Raw genomic sequence first — 20,651 nt, 5'->3', positions numbered from 1 at the left:
TTTTTTTTGAATGCCATTGAGAAACTAAAAACTGTTGGCTCAATTCAGAATTCCCTTCTTTTTTGTGATGATAAACAAAAAGAATGCAGAACTACTAAATTTCGATGCAGCTTTAAAGGTTCTACTAAATCGCGTATCAACAAGATTATCCTTTCCTTGAGAAATAGTATTTTTGTTTCAACATTTGACATAGATTATTTGTATTTTCAAATAAAAAAAAAGCTATAAACATCGCTTCACTTTAGTTCATACTTTATATTAAAAGTATCATATTCATTTATTTTGTATGCTACATCCCATAAAGTTAATTTAGAGATACAACAAATCCTATCCTCCCAAACCAAATCCTTTCATTAAGAAACATAATAATTTAAAGACCTCAACAAATGCTGTCATAAAAAGCTTTTTTGTTTTGGAAACGAATAAAATCTACAATTCAGTAGCAAGTTCCTTATATCGATTAATAACCCCAATAGATTTATCAGGAACAAGACTTAAAAAGGCTTTCTTTTTTGAGTGAATTCTCTGAGAGCGTGTTTTAACAATTTCGTTTTTGTCGTTTATTTCACAGATCTCACAGCGACTTGCAATTCCTGCGTCTGCAAGACGTCGATTTACAAGAGGACGCAAGGCCACTAGTTTGCCAGTTTTATTGACAATGAGATCTGTGTTTAATGGTTTTAGTATAATATAATTTTCGCCAAAAAGAATAGACCAGGTCAAGTGGTTAAAATCCACAATGTCGTCTAAAACCGAAAAAATGGCAGATTCATCATTTACTTCTTTCAATAATTCTTTCAAGACAAAAGCATTATATCCCGAATCACTAGCATTTGATGAACCGTCTATATGGCTTGCAGTGGCGTTTTCCTCCTCAGGTCCTAATAGACTGTCCGGCTTTAATGGAATTTCAGGATGTTGCAGGTGGTACAAATTGGCTTCCTTAAGCAACATATTGGGCAACTTAGCCTCTCCTTTATTGTAGACCATGACATTTCGTTTAGGTTCAGGGTCAAACGAAACACTTTCTAAACCCAACAACTTTGCGAACATATGTACAAATGCTCTTTGTTCACGACGCATGGATGGAAAACGGAAGGAAGACGCTTTATTGTTAACAAAGTTGCGAAGTAACGACTCAACTTCATCAGCAAAATCAGAATGTTTTCCATAAAATACAAGTAGACTCTTTGTATATTGAGCTACATCGTTGGACCGCCGATCAGTTTTAATGTTCAACGCCTCTGCAAAAAGTTTATTTCGTTGTTGCTGGGAACACTCAAGCGTACAAGACACTTTATGCTGAGGATCTGGGTTATCATATGATGCATCACAAGTGACTTTTTTTCTAATACGGCCGCATTCACACGAGACTTCAAGAGGTGCCTTGCATGGAATCCGCTCATCACATGGATGACCAGCATGGCAGGGAGATTGGCATACATGCTCACAATACATTCTCCTTTTTCCGCACTCTTTTTTGCAACTTGACTCACATTCACCATCAGGATGACAAAGCTTTTCGCAAAAGTGAGTTTTACAGGATAGAAGTTTATTACAGAGCTCCCCACATCTAACGTTTTCTCTATAACAAGGTTGATTTTCTAAAATATGTTTGCCACAAAGACAACGCTTTTTAACAAAATAAGGACAAGGAGGACAAGGTTCCGAGGTAGGATGGCAATTATGCTTGACCTGAGGGTGATGGCAAGATTTTGGAAGAACACAAAGGTAAGGACAATCGGGAATCGGCGTACCACAGGCCACTGGCGGATATAATCTTGTACGTCCACAAGTACACGGAAGCTCCTCAAAGGAAGCCTCCAAACATCGAGGACAGGGACCGCGATGACACATATGCTGACAAAAGTGATTACCACACGAAAGCTTTTTGTTGCAAGGCCGAAAACAAATATGCTCTTCTTCAAATTCCTCAGTAAGAAGATGATATCTCAATTTAGCACCTTTAGGGCGGCGTGCTAACCGTGTTTGTGCCTTTGAATAACCAGAACAACATTTTTTATTACATTGGTGACGTCCACAACTAAGAAGAATCGTACACAGTCGTTCACAGGTAGGAATAAATCCATTTTGTAACTGCTCACATGTAACTTGCACTTCGTTAGCAGTGCATCTACATGGAATGGTCAGTGTTTCCGAACAAGTACCACATGAACCAAGATGACATTTATATTTGCATCTATGGCCACAAGACAGAAGCTTTCCACAAATGTTCTCACAAGTGGGGATAGGATCAGAACAGCTTTTCCTCTCATGTCCCTTAAGCAGAAAAGATATATCTTCCTTTCCACAAGGGCATTTTGTCAATACATCGGTAGCGAAAGGACAATGAGCCCTTGTTTCAGAGATTGGGTGACATGTTTTACTACATTTATGAAGACCACAATCAAAAAATAAAGTACAGGGGTTATTGCACGAGTAGTAACCAAACCACTCCTTCACAGAACCATTCTCATCTTTTTTGCTTATGGAAGGAGATGGTAAAGATGAACAAGGATAAGTTTTTGAATGTAAACCACAATAGCACTTAGCGTTTATAGGTTCAAAACATGCACCGCATAAGCCTGAATGACACCGCTTCTTGCATGTATGTTCACCACAAGGCAATAGCTCATCACATACATTTTCGCAACGAAAAGGTTCCGTATTTACTTTTGAAATATTCGAACATCGAGCATGTATACTTTCCTTGCCACAAAGGCAAAACTTTTCCACAGTAGCGGTACAAGGAGGGCAAGGTCCAGGATGACAAAGCAAGGGACAAGGGTGTTCGCAATCTTGACCTCTAGTTTTACCACAGGGATCACCGCAGGAATGTGGTACCAAGTTTTTGACAAACTCAGGCTTCTCCTGTTTTCCGCACCAACAGAGATAATGAAGAGAAGTTTCCGTTTGATTACTTTGACAATAAGGACAACGCCAAGCGTCTTCATTTCTTTGTTCGATTGAGTTTTTACACCATTTACGAATACAAGATAGATGGAAAACATGGTAGCAAGTACCACAGGACCAGATCGATGTAGAAGGGTTAATGGTATCGGTACAGACGCTACACTCATAAAGTCTGTTCTTCAATTCCACTATCATCCTAGAGGTCATATCTAATTTAGAAAGGTCCAATCCTTTTTTTATTTCTTTCGAATTTTTTGGCATCCGACTCTTCGCTTCCCGTGACCTCTCGCTTTTATTGTTAACAGAACCTTTGCTACTAGAGGTTTCTTGACTAGAGTTAGAAGACTTCAAGTCAACTGCCTGTTTTTCAGAATGCTTAGAAGATCTTTTTCGATTTTTAGATCTTTTCCCTTCTCCCTTTGCATGCTTTCGCAATTCTTCATCCTTAGATGAAACAGCATCTACGATATCAGACGCTTTGTGTCCATTATTCTTAGATACGTTTAATTGAACGGAGGAAGTGGGGACAAAGATTGGTGCACTCGCAGAAGGATGGAACTTGCTGGAATCTTCCTTTAATGAAGTCTTTACCTCTTCATTGTTTTGGGATATGGTTGTTTTAAAATTTGGTAATTCTGAACCTGAAGAAGGTGATATCGATTTCTTTTGTGATTTTTGAAACCTTCGTCTATTTTTTTTTACATTTGCAGGTTTTTTAGGCAAATCGGAAGGATTTTTAGATGTTTCCATCCAGAAAGTGTATAAGGCACTCGACAAGTTAGCATCGTGGCAACTTCTTGGAATATAAGCACAAAATTGGCGAGGTGACAAAACCTGTATTGGAAACCAAAACAAAAAGGTAAAACACCTCTATATTTTGAATATACAATAGTTTTTACTCAGGGAGAATAATTATCTTCGAAGGACGACAAATAAAAATGACTTGTTGAATGCGCATTTTAATTAAGGATGGTAGAATTAATGTAAACATGTTCATTGCTTTGAACTCTCTTGACTTCTTTTAGACTCTTCCTATCTTTATTACAAAGAACGAAAGTTTGCTTCAATAATAAATAATTGTCTTAAATTTAACTATCAGTTTCATGTAGGTCTTATGAATATAGTCAACTATTTTTAAACTAAACTCAACTTGGTAACTTCTATTTGGTGGTCCAAAATTAACGTAAATGACTTAAAAGAAAGAACAGAATGCGACAATTCTATGGCAAAAGACTTGTCAAGGTTGTTGCCGGTAAACGACGACATTATCCAACATTGTGAATCAACAACTTATGTAAAACAGTTTTTAAAAGCCATCAAATGAACGGATAATATTTTGATGGGGAAATTTTCAAAAATCGGTTTCGGCCAGCCGAAACAACGAGAATGATGACAAACAATTTGATTACAAATTGAATATAATAAGATGAAAAAAACAACCATAATTCAAAAGAAAAAACATGACTGAAAACCGTTGACCAGGAATATCAGGCATTTTGAGACCCTTTAAATTTATTCAGAGTCAAGCCGATCAGTAAAACATGAGTTAGCCATAAGGCTAGCGGAAAAACACAAAAGAGACAAGCATGCAATGGATGTTATGAAATTGAATTGATCGCGCAAGAAGCCTGCAACAAGGGGACCAATAATCATACCTAAAGAATAGACAATATTATAGGCACTAAAGAGCTGAGTATAGGGTCCGTTATGCCCAAAAAAAGTGGGATGTTCGAGCTCATATTCAGCAACGTAATGAGAAGATTGAACAAAACCGGGGGATGATGTGAATGCCAAAACCACTCCATTAATAGCCAGGAAAGCAGAGAACAAATAAATGTTAAGACTAGTATTTGTTCGAGGAATACACAAGAGGAACAACGTACATCCCAAAATAGCATACGCACGCTTACCTATAGTACGAGAACCACGGCGATCAACCATTGCACCAGCCCAAGCACCACAAAAAAAATATGGTGTACTCAACACTCCAAACATAAGACCACATTGGAGCGAATTAAAGTCAAAAAGCGTTTTCAGCTCTAAAGGAATAGTAGCATCAAAGGCAGAGAAAAGGCACGAATTGACGAAACTAGTCCAGAATGGACCAAAGATTTGTTTATGATGTAACAAGGAGTAGATAGGTAGGCATAAAGAACTGAACAAACCACTTCGCTTGGGTTTTAATTCATGATCTTGTGTATCCTGACGTTGTAAAATAGAGGTTCGCTCTACATCTTGCAGAGTAGAATCATTCTTCATTTCACGAGGCTCAATCATTAGAAAACGCAATGCAATATCTAATAATAAAATAATAAAACAAACACCAAAGGAGGCATAGTAGCCCAAAGATTCATATACTATACCACCAAAAACTGGTGCTATAATTTCGCCTAAAGAGATAAACCCAAAAATTCCGCCCATCGTCGAACCAACGTTGTCTGCACCTACAACATCTACGAGTAAAGCTAAACCGACAGTCCATACTACAGCAGCCGATAAACCTTGAAGTACACGAGCCACGATCAGCATGGGAACGCTGTTACCAAACGTCAGCAGGGCAGTTGCAGAAGTGAGAAATATAAGACCAATAAGCATAGGAACTTTTCTAGTTAAAAACTTATCCGCCAAAAACCCAATCGGTGAACTGGCGGCAATGTTTGCAACAGCATAAACAGCAAGTAGTGTAGAAATTACGCTCTGCACCCGATCAGGAGAAATACCCACTCGGTCCACAAGGGAAAATGGGAGAATAGGAGTAATGATTCCATAGAGGAAAAGGTCCGTAAACAAAGCAATGGCTATTGTTCCAATGATAAACGGAAGACTTCTGCGCTGTTTCACCCACAGCTTCAAACCCATCGTTTCCAATTTACTCGTACAAAGCTGCTTGAAATCGATTGATTATGAGTTTCCGGTAGATTTTCAGCAAAGATTCACGCTCTTCAGCAATAAATAACCAGTCTATAAAAATATAATAGAAAATTTTAACATATAAGAAGTAATTTAATGGTTCTTTGGAAACAAACGAATGACCGGCTAAAGAAAAGGATAGCCAATCCGTCCAAAGTCAAAGAAACCAAGAGAAAACGAGCTATAGGAACAGATATCGATCTTTTCGTATAATACCAGCAATCTGAAAAAGTTTTCAAAATTTAACTCAATCGTGGCACATGTGGTATTTGCCAAATATCTATACGAACGGTATGTTGCTCAACCATGCCTAAGTAACATGTTACCCTGGTCGTTAATTTCTGCTGCTAAGTAGAAAATGTAAATAAATGGTAGAAACACGAGTGATCAAGGCCATTCAATGATTCAAAAACTGTAAAAATATGATTCAATCATTTTTATTTGAATAACAGTAATTTTAAAAAATGTGCGATACTTTCCGGGGTATTCCCATATCTCAAACCTTGGCTTCTTGTAAAGAATGGGAAGAACCTGATGGTATTATAACAAGATAAATCGTATTAATCAATCAGGTATCACTCACTTATTTTGCTGTTTAAAAAAAACTTGCTTAAGAAACTTCTCGCATTGGGAGTGGCTGTAGATGGTAATATCCGCGCTAGCTTCCCATTGTAAAAAAAGGAATGTAAGGTATGCCTGAGTCTTTTTGTTAGAAAATTGGGATAAAGAACTTACAGTTGCTTTGTCCTGGAATTTCGTTGTCTGCTGATTGTAGCACATTGAAAGATTGATGAGTATAACTTCAACTTGAATGGGATGCGTCACCGGCATAGAATGTGGATCATTTTTCTTTAGATTTTTACCATTGTTAATTTTTAAAAGTTCTTCTTATTTAATTGAGGACAGCAAAAAGGTGTTGGACTTCTGGTTACATCGTTCATCTTCTGTAAACATTGAGGCGAACCCATAGCTTTAGCATTTCATAAAGTCATTATCAGCTATGACAGATCATCCCAGCCGAATATAGAATTTTCAGTCCTTGGATAAACTTTCGGCTGATTCCTTTCTTACCAACCTCTCCATTGTTCGTTTCAACACCAGCCATCAGACCTATTTTAATGGCGGGATCATAAATTTCAAAGCCAAAGGGCTTTAATAATCTAAAATAAAGAAATTCAAATAAATATATTTATTGTTTTTATAAAAATATTTCGATTTATGGTAAAATCCGGCTTTCAAGCTGCTATTTTTGCACCCTGAACCTTTCCTCTTTTACTGTTTACCAACCACCTCGACATTTTTTGTAATCCGATGATTAACTGTCGCGTAAGCTAGCGAAATTTTCTACGGAAGATGAAATTCCTTATATTGAAGGGACCTGCCTCCTCAGGCCTCTGTTTCGATAAACCTTTTGTGTTGGTCGATTTTGGATGCACTGAAGAGTGAGCTTAATTACTAATACCCTTTCAAGATTGATTAAACATAGGAAATAGCATCGATTCTTTCTTCATTTTCAATCTCTCTGTGAGATAAAATTATATACTTCACAATCCTTTTTTTGCGGTCCCCTGTCGGGTTTTTTACATAAATATTTCTCTCTTTCAATAAATACAATTTTTTATTTTTGGGTATGCCTTCCAAAATTGAAAAAATTTGTCTTTTGTTGTTGGGTTTTACTGCAGCATCAAATGTGAATGCATACTCACATCGTCGGGCCGGTGATACTTTGCACCATCGGCATAAACATGAAAAGCACAATGATCTGACTGATTCCAGTTATGAACCACTGACTTTGTCTTATAATGATACGCAAATCCAGCAATTACAACGACGCGATACTGTACAGTGTGCCTTCCCCTATGGAGATAAGATGGTAGCAGTAACACCCGACGAAGGTAATGCCGGTTGGGCAATGTCTCCAGATCAATATTGCACTGCTGGTACATGGTGTCCTTACGCTTGTGAACCTGGCTACTTAATGGGACAATGGGACCCCAATGCCACTTCTTATACTTATCCTGAATCCATGTATGGAGGTTTATATTGCAACTCAGATGGTGTGGCAGTCAAGCCATTTCCTTCAAAGGATTATTGTTATCCGGGTGTCGGTGATTTATCCGTTGTCGATCAGACGGGTGATGGAATCGCTTTTTGTCAAACGGTTCTCCCGGGTAATGAAGCTATGCTCATTCCTACGTGGGTTGCCCCTGATTCTGAACAAGTTTTAGCTGTGCCCGACATCTCTTATTGGGATGAAACTGCTGCTCATTATTATGTAAATCCACCTGGCGTATCTACCACTGATGGTTGTGTTTGGGGTACTTCTGCGAATCCTTATGGAAACTGGGCTCCTTACGTTGCTGGTGCAAACATGGATGAAAATAACATTACCTATGTTAAGTTGGGTGCGAACCCAATCTACCTCGATGATTCTTACTGGTCAACTGTGAAACCTACATATGGTTTGGCACTCGAGTGTGAAGGTGATACCTGCTCTGGCTTACCTTGCTATGTCGATCCTCGCGAAAATGGTGTTCAAGGTTGTCCAGAGGGAAGTCCCATTGGTGCTGGAGGCGCTTGCTTTTGTGTGGTAGGGTTTCAGCAAGGCACCACTGCTAAAATTGTTGTTGTTGATTATAGTGAAGAGATGGCTTCTAGTTCTTCCTCGGCATCTGCTACAGCAACATCAAGTGCGGAGTCTTCTATAGCTACATCTCCTATCACTTCTTCAAGCAACGTTGTATCATCAATCTCAACGTCGTCTATGGACTCTTCTGCAGTTTCTTCGTACTCGGTGGTACAGTCCTCCTTGGCGAGCATTATTTCAAATGCCTACATTGCTACTTCCAAGAGTGGCCTTAACTCGGGAGTCTCAACCCTATTGGCTTCGCCCACTTCGTCTTCTACATTTGTAACGTCGTTGCTTCGTCGCTCATCAATTGATGGTAGCGCTAGTAGTAGCTCGGCTTCTTTGGCTGTTCCAACTGTTTCTTCCTCTACTACTGGCTCACTCCATTATAAAACGACGACAACTGTATGGGTTACAGAAGTGTTTACTAGGTATCTTGGTGATGACTCGACTCCCGTGACTTCTAGTTCAATCTTTAGTACCGCCACTGAAGCAACGGATACATCCGTTCAGACATCTAGTGCAATTTATGATTCATCTTCGACTTCGAATATACAATCTTCCTCTTCAGTTTACGCTAGCAGCACTGGAGCTTTAAGCAGTAATAGCTTATCAAGTTCAACTTCCTCAGTCTCTACTAGCTATATTCCCAACGCTTCTTCTTCAGTTTACGCTAGCAGCACCGAAGCTTTAAGCAGTAATAGCTTATCAAGTTCAACTTCCTCAGCCTCTACTAGCTATATTCCCAGCGCTTCCTCTTCTTACGAGGTAGCAAGTAATAGTAGTGATTATTACAGCCAAACTGTGAGCTCAATTACTGCGTCTGGAACTACATCCTCAACTTCCGAAATTGTTTCTACTCCTGCATCTAATAGTAATACTGGTTCTTTGAATGGAACTAGTAGCTTCAATGTTAATAGTGTTGGTCCATCCTCCTCTCAGACGACACCTACATCGAGTAGCTCAATCACAGGCTCTCAGTCTTTGAAAGAAACTAGTAGTCCTGCTTATGTTTCTTCTACAGTATCATACACGAGCTCTTCAGTTGATTCGTCTTCTACTTATAATTCAACCGGAAGTTCATCATCAGATTCTCAATCATTTTCTGGTACCACTTACAGTGACCCAACTACTACTATCACTAGTGAAGTTTCAAGCATTTTAAGTTCTCCTACCTCAATGCAAAGCTCTGTTTCAAGACCTCAGTCTTCCGGTGATGCCAGCGGATTTAATACCATATTTACTTCAATTTCACAGTCTAGTGATGGTGAGACTTCGGGTTATACAATCTCTTCTAATTCATCTCAAAATTCTGCATCAGAGCCACAAACCGCTTTTACTTCTTCCAGTTCAAGCGCTACTCCAACTATTACACAAAGTAGTATTTCTACTTCCGTCTCTTCGCAATCGTCAATGAACTCGTCTTATAGCTCACCAATTTCTTCTAACTCTGTGACTTCTAGTACGAGCATTATATCGTCTATAGCCTCTAGCTCTTATACATCTATCCCCTCCATCTCCTCAATAGCCAGTTCTTTCTTTGATGCTAGTGGGTTTACCTCAATTTATAACGGAACAAAAGCAGGATTTTCAAGTTCTTTCGCTTTGGCTTCTAACTCAGAAAGTGGAGCATCCGACGTATTAAGCAGTACGATCGCTAAACCGACTTTCAAATTTTCAACTTCGAATTCGGGGTCTACTAGCTATTCTATCCCAAGTTCCAGTTCTCGTAACGAAGGAACTACATCATATTCGTCGAACATTACAGTCACTTCATCCACTTTGAAACCTTCTTTAACCAGTTCAGTATCTACAGCATCAAGCTATATTGCTTCTTCTGCTTCTTCAAATACCTTGTCTACAGAACCCAAGACGTTTTCGAGTTCATCAACCTTAAGCGAATCAATTTCTTCTATTAATACAAATTCCTTGACCGTTAAACCTGAGTCATCTTTGAGCTCGTCAACCACGAGTGGATTAACCTCCTCTTCTTCCACTATTCCATCTTCTACTAGGTCGGAAAGCAACTCAGAAAGTGCTAGTACATCTTCGGCCAGTAAGCGATCGTCATCTTCTACTTCTCTCGTGCAATCAAATCCTGTTAAGACGGTTGTGTCCCTTGAATCATATAAATTTACAACGTCTAAGATTTCGTTAGTGAAAAATCCAACAAAAACCTACACTGTAACTGATGTTGAAACAAATGTTGTTGTGCAAACCCACACAGTTTCATATGTTGAGCACTCGACATCTTATACTTGGGTCCACACTACTCTTTATGAGTATGCAGACGTAGAGGCAAGCACGAAATCCACTAGCGAGCCAAGTGCGAAGTCCAAAAGAAATGCAGTTTCAACGTTTGAAACAGTATTTTTGAAAAGCAAATCCTCTGCGTAGTCGATCATTCACTAATGGATTATCTGAGATTTTTACTTCCTTTTCTAGCTATTTATTTGACTGATTTGTTGTTTACTGAATTGCGTTGATATTAAATATTTTTTAAACGCTTCCTGCTCGTTTTGGTGTATGATTGTGGTTTGAATAAACATTTTTGTACTACTTTCTGTTTATCATCTTGAAAGAATTTAGTGTCAAAGTGACTATCTAAAATTCATAACCGTTTTAATGACTAAGGTCTCCTCTGACACTTGGAATGTGATGAAATTATTCATCAAGATCTATGTCAATTTAGTGGCATTGTGTTAAAGCTTTATTTCCTATTTAGTTAATTTCACGTCTAAATGGGTTGTAAAATATTCTAACCGTTATATCGAAACTACATTCGATAAGTGTTAAGCATTTAATTAACGTTTTTTTAGTTGTGTTGATACAGTGATGTTTATCGTTTGAAAGATGTTGTGATTTGTTCTTATTTTTATTTCTTTAATTTTATCAAATTACGATTGAACAAACGATGCTTATCTGGAATAAGCCTTATTTTACTGTCTTGTTTTTTGTTTATTTAGTTCTACATATCTCGAGTTTTAATTATCCTGTGTTAGTCAGATGCTTGCAGGAGTTCTTTTCGTGGTCTTTTCTATTTGTTGCCTCCGTTCACTACTATTAGAGATCGAATTGTACGTTTTTGCAAAGTTTACTTATTAGGTTCTTAGATTACTATGAATAAATTTGCTCGTGAAAAAAAAAAAAATCATGAAAATTAAAAGACCCACAATACGTAGCTTAAAAGAGTTCAGAGTTGAAATGGGCTATGTTGTATTAGACAAGAAAAGAAAAATTTGGTATAGATATTAAACCCGGTTTTTATTAGAATTACCAACCAGTGATAAAAAATTTGTCGTCTAGTAAATAACAATTAAAATGCCAAAATGTAACGAGCTCTTCTATGGTTTAGCATAGACATTCACGAGATTTTCCAAGAAAACAAAACATTAAATTAACATCAATTATCGAAGTTGCTTCATTATTATCGATGGAGGCTTCCTTTCAAATACCTCTAAAGCAAATTATTTTCGAAAAGTCAAAAACCATTATGAAGTATTAGCATTTCCATCAGTTCCGTTAACTAAATATTGCAGAAGCATTTTAATTAGTGTTTCTTTCTTGAAAGGTTTACTGAGATAATGCGTTATTCCAACTTCTTGAAACTGAGTTTCCATGGTAGGCTGCATATCGGCGGTCAAAGCAAAGATGGGAAGAGGTGCACAACCATGCTTACGCTCTATCTTTCTCATCCTTCTGGTTACCTCTAAGCCATCATATACAGGCATATGATAATCAACAAAACAAACTTGGTAATAGTTGTCGGGGTGACTCTCAAAAATTTGAAGAGTTTCCTTTCCATCTTCTGCGGCATCAACATCCATTCCTAAATGCTCTAGTTGCTTTTTTAAAGTCATACGCACTATGGGGTTGTCTTCAGCAATTAAAATCTTTGATCCAACACATTTGTTTAACCGGTCCATATCGTCATCTGGTTTTGGGGATTCACCGTACTCATTAACATAAGAGTAAAAGTTACAAGTATCTTCATTAGACTTAAACACTTGTAATGTAACCTTGAGGAAGTTTTCTCTAGTACAAGGCATTTGAAGAAATCCCCATCTTTTTTTACATGCAAACGATCTTCCTGAAGGTTTCTGTAGTTCCTGCTCGATGTTCAATCTAGAGGGATCACAGCACAAATATATGACATGTACATCCGGATAGCTTTTCAATATTTTTTCGACTGCCTTAACATCATCCATCGAATAAACATCCACTACCACAACGGAACAGCGGAGAAGTGCAGAGTCAGGGCTTAAGTCAAAAATTGATGCTAGGTCTTGTAATCCCTTAAAAACATGCAAAACCTTTCTCGCAGCTTGAAGATATGTAGTAATGTTGTCATACTCAGTAGAAGTTTTAGAAACTCGGATAGCAACTTTTGATTTTATGAGATCATTGAACTCTGTTAGGTTTTGAAATAGAGGAGTAGCTATAATGTCGTATCTTTCCTTTCCAAGTTCATGAATTTTCAGATCATAACAAATTTTAAATGTAGGGTTATTTTGTGATACCTCTACACTTACTGATCCACCCATTATTTTGCAAAGTTGTAAACACGTGGACATTCCAAGTGCGGTACCACTTAAATCCATGGGTAAATAGTCGTTACAGCCACGATTCAAGGAATTGATCATATTAGCCAAAAAAATAGCATTGCTTTCTTCGCGAGTATCCTCTACAATAAACGCAATTTGTAACTGGTCCCTATCATTCTTTTTCGATGAACCAGCCAAAAAGGCCCTAACACGGATAAATCCATTGTTAACTGTTTTTACCGAATTATCAAGGATACTCTTTAACATTTGTCCAATTTTCATGCCGTCTCCCGCTGTGAAAAAAGGAATATCTGGAGAAACATTATAAGATAAATTGATACCTTTCTCGGCACAAGCTGAATATACAGATTGCATACAATCACAAACGACAGATTCTAAAGAAAATTCAAGGTCAGATTCTAAAGTGACTTTGCCCGCTTCAAGTTTGCTAAAATTCAACAAATCGTTGATTACCCGAAGAAGCATTTCACAGCTTATACGAGCAGCACTAACAATATCCCTTTGCTCAGAATCTAAATTTGTATCATCTAAGAGAGAAAGCATGCCGTAGAAGCCAGAAAAAGGTGTTCTTAATTCGTGTGAAATGTTCGCCAAGAAATTCGAACGCAAACGTGCCAGTTCTAATGCGGTAGCTCGTGCCTTCTTTTGATCGTCAATATCAATTGTTGCACACAAAAAACTAGTTCTATTTTTTTCGTTCGTCGTAGGGGTACAGCGTGTAAGATTCCATCGATAAACTCCATCCTTCCTTTTAATTCTTATTTCTAGTTCAAAAGGAAGAGGATTGTGCAAGTGAGAGAGCAGGAAATCCTGTAATTTAAGGTGATCGTCAAGATGAACATATTCCTTCCATGTATTTGGGTCGTTTATATTTAATTCACCACAATATTCTTTCCAAAAACTTCCAAAAAGCTCAATCCTTAACTCTTCATCAAATTCTAATTTTGATAACAAGCAAGGCATTGTATCGACAAAGCTGCGATATTTAGCCTCCGATTTTTGCACCAAATTTAATGCTTCTCTCTGGGCTTTAATGATAATCGTATTAACATTAGTTGCCTCTTTCACCTTATGAAACAAAGATATATTCACAATTGCGAAACTTGCCTGAGCCCCAAGGATTGATAGTACCGACATATGTCGAGAATGAAATGCTGATGGAGGGCCTTGCAAGTAGAGTATCGCAAAAACCTCCTTCTTTTGGTATAAAGGAATAGCAATTACGCTTCTCCCCATATGATTTTCGATATTCCAACGCTCCTGCTGCAAATCAAATTCATGGTTTATATTATTCGAAAACAAAGCTTTTTGCGTATGGACAACATAATTTATCACTCTAGAAGGAACGTACGTTTGATCTTCTGTAATAGGCATCGGGGGAGCAAAAACTTCGTTAAGCTCTCCCGTACGATAAGCTGCAATTTTAAAGCCAACGTCATCACGAATTGCTATAACAGCAGCGTTAGCTGAAGAATCTTCCAACATTCTCTGTGTCATAGTCGAGAGCAAACCAGTCAACTCAATTTCACTGGCAATCGTTTGGCAGGATCTCATTACTGAGGTTAGATCGATGATGTCCAAAGATATAAGTAACTCTTCCAGAGAAGAATCTTGGGCTACTGGAGAAACATCATCATCAATCTGCTCTTCAGGAAAAGGAATCTCAAAGGACGCTTTTTCAGAACGCATACTACTAGCATTTATGTCAATACTTGAGCGCTCAGGACTAAACACCAAAGGGAAATCTGTTTGTGTAGCTTCATCAATCGAAACCTGTAAGTTGTTCGAAACCAACAAATCACCGAACTTATCCCTCAAATGCCTAGCTTTTTGTTTAACACCCAGAGCAGCATAATTTCGAATAGCCTCTTCCAAGTATTGAGTAGCAGAAGTATATAGTTCCATAGACACAAAAATGCTTCCAACAGTTTCAAATGCAAATGCCTGTAACAAAAAAAGTTCAAGTTTTTCTGTTAAAGAGATGACTTCCTCCAGCATAACTGATGCTTCAAAATTCAGCCCATTCATTATTAAACCACATGCTTTTAATAAAAGAAAATATACACGAGTGATACATTCGTTATCACCAATGCATAGGCTATCAAAAAATCCAAGATTTTCTTTATACTGCTCATAATATTTTTTTTGCTTAGTGAATTCGGGACAAATGAGCATCTTGTTGACCAAAGACCAAGTAAACATAAAAATTCCAAATACCCTAGAAGAAGTTAAAAGCGCATTTTTAAATTCACGTTTAAAATTCTCTCCATAACTGATAGCCATATCCCATTCACCATGCATCACAAGAGCCAGAAGATACCATGAGTTAATCCATCCGTGAAGGCTGAATGCAAGTTTCGCAGATTCTTGTGCTGCTGGGGATGATAATTGGATATTATGATCCGACAAAAAACTCTTTGACTTGATTAAATCCAATTTGATGTTATCCTGTAAGCACATCAAAAATCGCTTTAATTGTGTTATTAATGAGGTATCACCAACCCAAGGCTTCATTTCCATAATTTGCGCATGAGTAGTTTCAAAATCTGCCAAGTAATTTGAATAGTTGTTGGAAGTTAGAAATTTCTCCCATGATGACACTAAAAGCAGACTAATAATAACGTGTTTATCACTGCAAGTGACACAATTTCTGTCCAAATAATCAATAGTAAGTCTTCTCTCTTTCGTGGTACTGTCTATAAAACCAAGAGATTGAACATACAAATATTCAGTACGTGAAAATATTATAGGATTCTCAGCTTCACGATTCAGTTTCTCTCCATAATTACCGATGAAGAGAATATCTTCTGAAGGCTCAAGTAAAGAATTTGCAAGAATAGCAAAATAAACTAAGGCAAAAGCGGAGAACGAATTGACAACAGTACTTAAAAAAAATTCGACTTGTGCTATTCCAAAATCAATGGCCATTTCTGCGGTCTCTGAAAAGTAAGAAGTAGCGACTGAACCGACGTATAAAAAAGAAAGTATTTCGAAAATTCTCCGGTCATCGTCATCTGTTGATGACTGAGATTCCTCTGAGCTTTTAGTAATTTTGTCAATAATACGTGGGATCAGTGCTGAAATAATTGACTTTGAATCTTCGAGAGAATGTCGCTTTAACTCATACCCAAGTGGCTTCAAACAAGATAATACATATTGAGTGCACTCTTCTATATGCACCCCTTCGAATAAAATCCGAGAGTACAAAAACCTTGCAGGAAAAACCTCCGAGTTATTACAAGCTTTCTCCTCTGCTAGTTTTAACATTTCTGAAGCTGTATCGAAATTATCATTTACCCAATAAGCTTCAGCGCATCCAACATACATACCAATAAGCTGGCAGCGAATATAACTATCATCACTTTCCTCAGGAATTTCGTGTGGTATCATTTTTATACATCTGTTATATAAGTCAAGCGCCTCTTGATTAGCTCCAATCTTTAAAGCCTCTTCGGCAGCCAAGTGCAAATAATGGCAATATTCAACAGATCGTTTATCACCCTTAACAAAATCAAAAGCGGCATTGATATGAAAAGCGATATCGAAGATGTTATAACGATCTCGATTTTTAAGACAAACGTCAATAAGACATGCATGCATAATCTGTATTTTTGCTTCATTAAGCAAATCACGCATCGCTTTAACATAAATAGACCTTGAAAACGTATACGTGTCATCAGAAGAAGTGGCGTAAATTATACCTTCTCTTAATGCGGACTGAAGAGCCTCCACATTTAATTCAATATTATCGGTATCCTTACAAAGCTTCTTTACAGTTGCAAAAGAAAAAGATGGGCCCAAAAGACTAGCCCAACCAAGGATAGCACGAGAAGAGTCGTTCAGTTTACTGATTTTTTTCTTGGCCGTCATAAATGCATCGGGCTCAGAATAATCATTGTCAAGAGTGTACATTTCGTCGTAATTTACTTCCCATCGATTTTTTTTCCAATCAAAGTAAATTATCTTGTTTTCATAAATACTCAGTAGTACATTTCTCACAAGTAAAGGCACACCTTTGCTAATGTGATAAACGTAAGAAGAAAATCTTGCTAATCCATCATCGGTTCGATGCAAAGTAGCCTGAACATAGGAATTCACAGCATTAAAAGACAGTGGTTTTAACTCGATTTCGTGTATCCTGTCATTCGCTAAACGAAACCTGTTAATTACATGATCGTTTTCTTTATCGCAAGTAATCATCAAGGTAAGTGGAAGATCAGAGTAAACGATTTTCTGGAGAATAATTAAAGAAGACTCATCAGCAAGATGAATATTCTCTATAACCATCGTTACTTTTTTAAAACTAGCAATGATATTTAGCAGGGTCATCAAGGCGGCAGAAAAACTTGACCTAGGGGGCCTTTCAGTCGAAGGACTTACAAGAGCCGGCTCAGGATATGGCCTTGCAAGTGAAAACGAAGTTGAGAGAATTGTAGGAGACCCAAGTTTATCGGAATAGCTAGAATGATTCGAGCCCAACAAAGACGTTTTTCTAGTATTACCAGAAGAAGTCGAAAACTGTTGTAATAAACTTCTAATTTCTGGTACCAAATCGAAAACCGAATCGAGCAAATACAAATCCGATTCTAATTTATTCTTAAGCTCTTCAAAAAAATTATTAAGTAAAAGCTGATCTTCAGCAAGGATTTGCCGAATAAACTCGGCAACAGCTGAAACAATCGCAGAGTATACAATTGATTGTGATACTTCAAATTTTGTGATAGCCATATACCCTTCACGTCGATCACAAATAGTTTGAATCAAGCTTGATTCTCCAATACCCTCACATCCTGTGATAAGTATTACCAGTGGCATAACTTCAGAAGCCCTTTGGGATAAAGAGAGGGATTGAGAAGAGCTCTCAGATTCTATCGCATTTAAATAATATGGATTAAATGTCTCCAAATCCTTTTTGTCTTGGTGATTTATTGCGCGCGGGGAATTTCTTAAGATTTTTCTGATTAATTTGATTTCATGTTCACGACCATATATAGAACAAGGCAAATAGAATAAAGATGTACGTCCTGTTTTTTCCAAAACATGATCATTGAGTATTAACCCTTTGTCAATATCATCCAAGCAAGCTTCCAAGTCGTTAACGATACCAGAACAGGAAGTGTATCTTTCATCTGGGTTTTTTCGTGTCATTTTTTCAATAATTTTAAAAATCAAATGCGGAAGTTTGGGACATGATTTACTGATGTCGGGTAAAGGTTCTGTCAAAATAGATCGAATTCGTTGTACAAAAGATCCCGTATAAGGAGAACAATCTGAAAGGTAATGGAAAAATAAAACCCCTAAACTATATATATCTGTACGATATCCGACACTGTATGAAGTTCTGCCCGTTTGCTCGGGACTGATAAACAAAATTCTGGACATCGATTCTGAGTCTTCGGAATATTTACGCCAATTATGCGCTTGTAAACAATTATGAAAATAGCTAGCGCCTGATCCCACAGTGAGCATGTAAACATTGTCGTAAGAGCTTATGGGGATGAAACTATCCAGACGTATTTCTCCATGTACCATTCCTTTTGAGTGCAAGTATTCAATGCATTTACAAATTGCAATACAAAAGCGAACAAATTCTGCTGGGTTCTCTCTAAAATAGGCATAACTTGTCGATAATTCAGCTCCGTGGCCAAAGTCATAAGCAATACAAGCAGATAAATCAATATGGGGGAAAGAGGTAAACTCAATAGGAGTAGGGCTAAATTTCGATGCCCTTTCATCTTTTGCAATTTCCGTAAGTATGTTATACTCGTTTTCAAGATGAACATTTTGAAATGAGAACTTTCCAACCACCTTTCGATTTGTGGCCAGTTCAAAGCCAGCATACAAAGCATATGCGAAATCAGCTTCGTACAGTTCAAAAAAAGGCGTCAATTCAAACGTGTACCTAAGTAGACTCGAGAGTGCTAGGCTGACTTTATTACGAAGTTCATGCTGAGAATACATGGCAACAATTGTTAATTATCATTTACTCCCATGTTATAAGTTATTGAACTTCAATTTTCATAAGGAAGAACTTCAGCTTTGGATAATTAAGCTTATTTATCTTTGAAAAAGCTAGAAGCGTGCAAGCTATTGTTAAGTGGTAGTAGGAGATTGTGAGAATAAGGATACTGTAAGCTAAGGTATGTTTGCATAAGTTAAGGATTAATGGTTTGCTAGAAATATTTATCATATGTGATTTTGTAATGTTTTTTTTTACTCCTCTAGCGTATAAAATGTTTATTCCAATGATTCCGTTTACATATTTCGTGAGCAACGTTTGCATCTTCCACGTCAGCAAATCCGATCGGACAATCATGTCTCTCATTGCATTTAATCTTCAGCAATGCTACATACTCATTTATATTCTGCTTTTGTATTACAATATCACATCGCATTCCGCAACATCTGTGCCCAGTTAAAGCAAGGTTAACAGACCTTATCAAAAATTACTACTCGGAAATGCCACTTGCTCTACAAAAAACGGATAAACATCCGCATTACTTGAGCTCAAATTACAGGCACATGCACTTTGTAAATATACAAAAATATATACCGATAACATTAGTTTACGAATCCTTTTTTAAAAGTGTATTCATAGCAACAAGATTTGAACCGCACGGCCTAATGCAAGGATAAATTAGCATACAAAAACCTGTTCCCGATGTTTAGAAGCGCAAGGGAGTAAAAAACCAGGCAGATTTTCCGGTTTGGTACTTCTCCTCAAAAGTATTCTTGACAGTCTTCTTTGCAGCAGAGCGTTGAGAAGGCTCGCTGAAAGTAGTAGGAGTGACAAGTCCCTTCAAATTGTCAAGTTCGAGAGCATAACGGGTAGGCATCAAGTGGTTATAGTTGATGACCTTGATGAAAGGCTTCACTCTAGAACGCTTGGCAATGCGCTTAGCACCCATAGATTTGGTGACCTTCAAGGGGTAGCGCTCGACACCAGCGACAACGGCGTGACCAAAAGGATGGCTTTTAGATCCTTGGTCAACATTTTGAAGGATAACGACCTTCTTACCGGCAAAACGACCGCGAGTGACTAAAGCAACCTGAACGTTTCGTTAGCCAAGTTAATCCACAATTTATTAATCTAAAGGTTTAAAACCTCGCAAACATACCTTTCCTGGCTTCAAAATCTTCACCATCTTGTTACTATGGGTTTTGGTGACTTTTGAGTGTAACGGTGGCAGCGAAATTTTTGGGTGTATCCATACAGCCAAAAGTGACTGCTTTTTTCGTAAACACCGAAACCTAACAGTTTTTTATAACGTACATCAAAATAACTAGTTGGATAAAAAGCTGTTTTTGTTAACTCAATTTTTTATTTTCAATAGTTGAATGTAGTAGTGACTAGCTTTTGGACACTACAGACAATTGTGATGTAAGATAGAGCCTTGATATTGTAACTATGAAAATCTAAATAGTTTAAAAGAAACGTTTAACATTGCAGTCTCAATCTTAAATTACTAGATAATTAAACATCTGATTTTGCAAAAAGCTTTAGTAAAGTTCGAAACAGTTTACAATTGTCAAGTAAATTACAATTTATATTGTACGTGTTTACAACATTCCTATTCATACGATTTGGTGTAGAACAGCAAGCTTTATTTTTAGCATTAAACGATATTAAATAT

The 20,651-nt window shown here is 37.4% G+C and overlaps 5 protein-coding genes and 10 long non-coding RNA genes across 15 annotated transcripts; 8 read left to right on the top strand and 7 right to left on the bottom strand.

The window, feature by feature from the left end:
- Window positions 1-67: 67 nt before the first annotated feature.
- SPOM_SPCC18.03 (shuttle craft like transcriptional regulator) lies at window positions 68-3,688 on the bottom strand. The gene has a single exon (NM_001023373.3). The coding sequence runs from the start codon at window positions 3,661-3,663 to the stop codon at window positions 430-432; it is 3,234 nt and encodes a 1,077-aa protein (NP_588382.1). The 5' UTR covers window positions 3,664-3,688; the 3' UTR covers window positions 68-429.
- Window positions 2,747-3,082, top strand: SPOM_SPNCRNA.7563. The gene has a single exon (NR_196899.1). It is a non-coding gene; the product is annotated as a non-coding RNA (long non-coding RNA).
- On the top strand, window positions 3,468-4,007 carry SPOM_SPNCRNA.1247. The gene has a single exon (NR_150111.1). It is a non-coding gene; the product is annotated as a non-coding RNA (long non-coding RNA).
- SPOM_SPCC18.02 (transporter) lies at window positions 3,960-6,097 on the bottom strand. Its single transcript, NM_001023372.3, has one exon. It carries the CDS (start codon window positions 5,770-5,772, stop codon window positions 4,426-4,428), a length of 1,347 nt encoding a protein of 448 aa, NP_588381.1. The 5' UTR covers window positions 5,773-6,097; the 3' UTR covers window positions 3,960-4,425.
- On the top strand, window positions 4,481-5,061 carry SPOM_SPNCRNA.7562. The gene has a single exon (NR_196898.1). It is a non-coding gene; the product is annotated as a non-coding RNA (long non-coding RNA).
- On the top strand, window positions 5,312-5,783 carry SPOM_SPNCRNA.7561. The gene has a single exon (NR_196897.1). It is a non-coding gene; the product is annotated as a non-coding RNA (long non-coding RNA).
- SPOM_SPNCRNA.1246 lies at window positions 5,994-7,324 on the bottom strand. The gene has a single exon (NR_150110.1). It is a non-coding gene; the product is annotated as a non-coding RNA, possible alternative UTR (long non-coding RNA).
- On the top strand, window positions 6,462-6,696 carry SPOM_SPNCRNA.7560. The gene has a single exon (NR_196896.1). It is a non-coding gene; the product is annotated as a non-coding RNA (long non-coding RNA).
- On the top strand, window positions 7,228-11,590 carry adg3 (beta-glucosidase Adg3). The gene has a single exon (NM_001023371.3). The coding sequence runs from the start codon at window positions 7,454-7,456 to the stop codon at window positions 10,847-10,849; it is 3,396 nt and encodes a 1,131-aa protein (NP_588380.2). The 5' UTR covers window positions 7,228-7,453; the 3' UTR covers window positions 10,850-11,590.
- SPOM_SPNCRNA.7559 lies at window positions 8,101-8,821 on the bottom strand. The gene has a single exon (NR_196895.1). It is a non-coding gene; the product is annotated as a non-coding RNA (long non-coding RNA).
- Window positions 10,136-10,618, bottom strand: SPOM_SPNCRNA.7558. The gene has a single exon (NR_196894.1). It is a non-coding gene; the product is annotated as a non-coding RNA (long non-coding RNA).
- Window positions 11,591-11,690: 100 nt separating the features above from the next.
- On the bottom strand, window positions 11,691-19,112 carry mak3 (phosphorelay sensor kinase Mak3). Its single transcript, NM_001023370.3, has one exon. The coding sequence runs from the start codon at window positions 18,976-18,978 to the stop codon at window positions 11,944-11,946; it is 7,035 nt and encodes a 2,344-aa protein (NP_588379.1). The 5' UTR covers window positions 18,979-19,112; the 3' UTR covers window positions 11,691-11,943.
- Window positions 17,308-17,577, top strand: SPOM_SPNCRNA.7557. The gene has a single exon (NR_196893.1). It is a non-coding gene; the product is annotated as a non-coding RNA (long non-coding RNA).
- Window positions 19,113-19,124: 12 nt separating the features above from the next.
- SPOM_SPNCRNA.1245 lies at window positions 19,125-20,477 on the top strand. Its single transcript, NR_150109.1, has one exon. It is a non-coding gene; the product is annotated as a non-coding RNA (long non-coding RNA).
- Window positions 19,520-20,190, bottom strand: rpl2702 (60S ribosomal protein eL27). The gene is made up of 2 exons (NM_001023369.3): window positions 20,136-20,190; window positions 19,520-20,066 (listed from the first exon to the last, which is right to left on the bottom strand). Exons 1-2 carry the CDS (start codon window positions 20,160-20,162, stop codon window positions 19,683-19,685), a joined length of 411 nt encoding a protein of 136 aa, NP_588378.1. The 5' UTR covers window positions 20,163-20,190; the 3' UTR covers window positions 19,520-19,682.
- Window positions 20,478-20,651: the final 174 nt, after the last annotated feature.

The sequence above is a fragment of the Schizosaccharomyces pombe genome, assembly GCF_000002945.2.
Source record: "Schizosaccharomyces pombe strain 972h- genome assembly, chromosome: III".
Lineage (NCBI taxonomy): Eukaryota > Fungi > Ascomycota > Schizosaccharomycetes > Schizosaccharomycetales > Schizosaccharomycetaceae > Schizosaccharomyces > Schizosaccharomyces pombe.
This window is presented reverse-complemented; position numbering and strand designations above follow the sequence as displayed.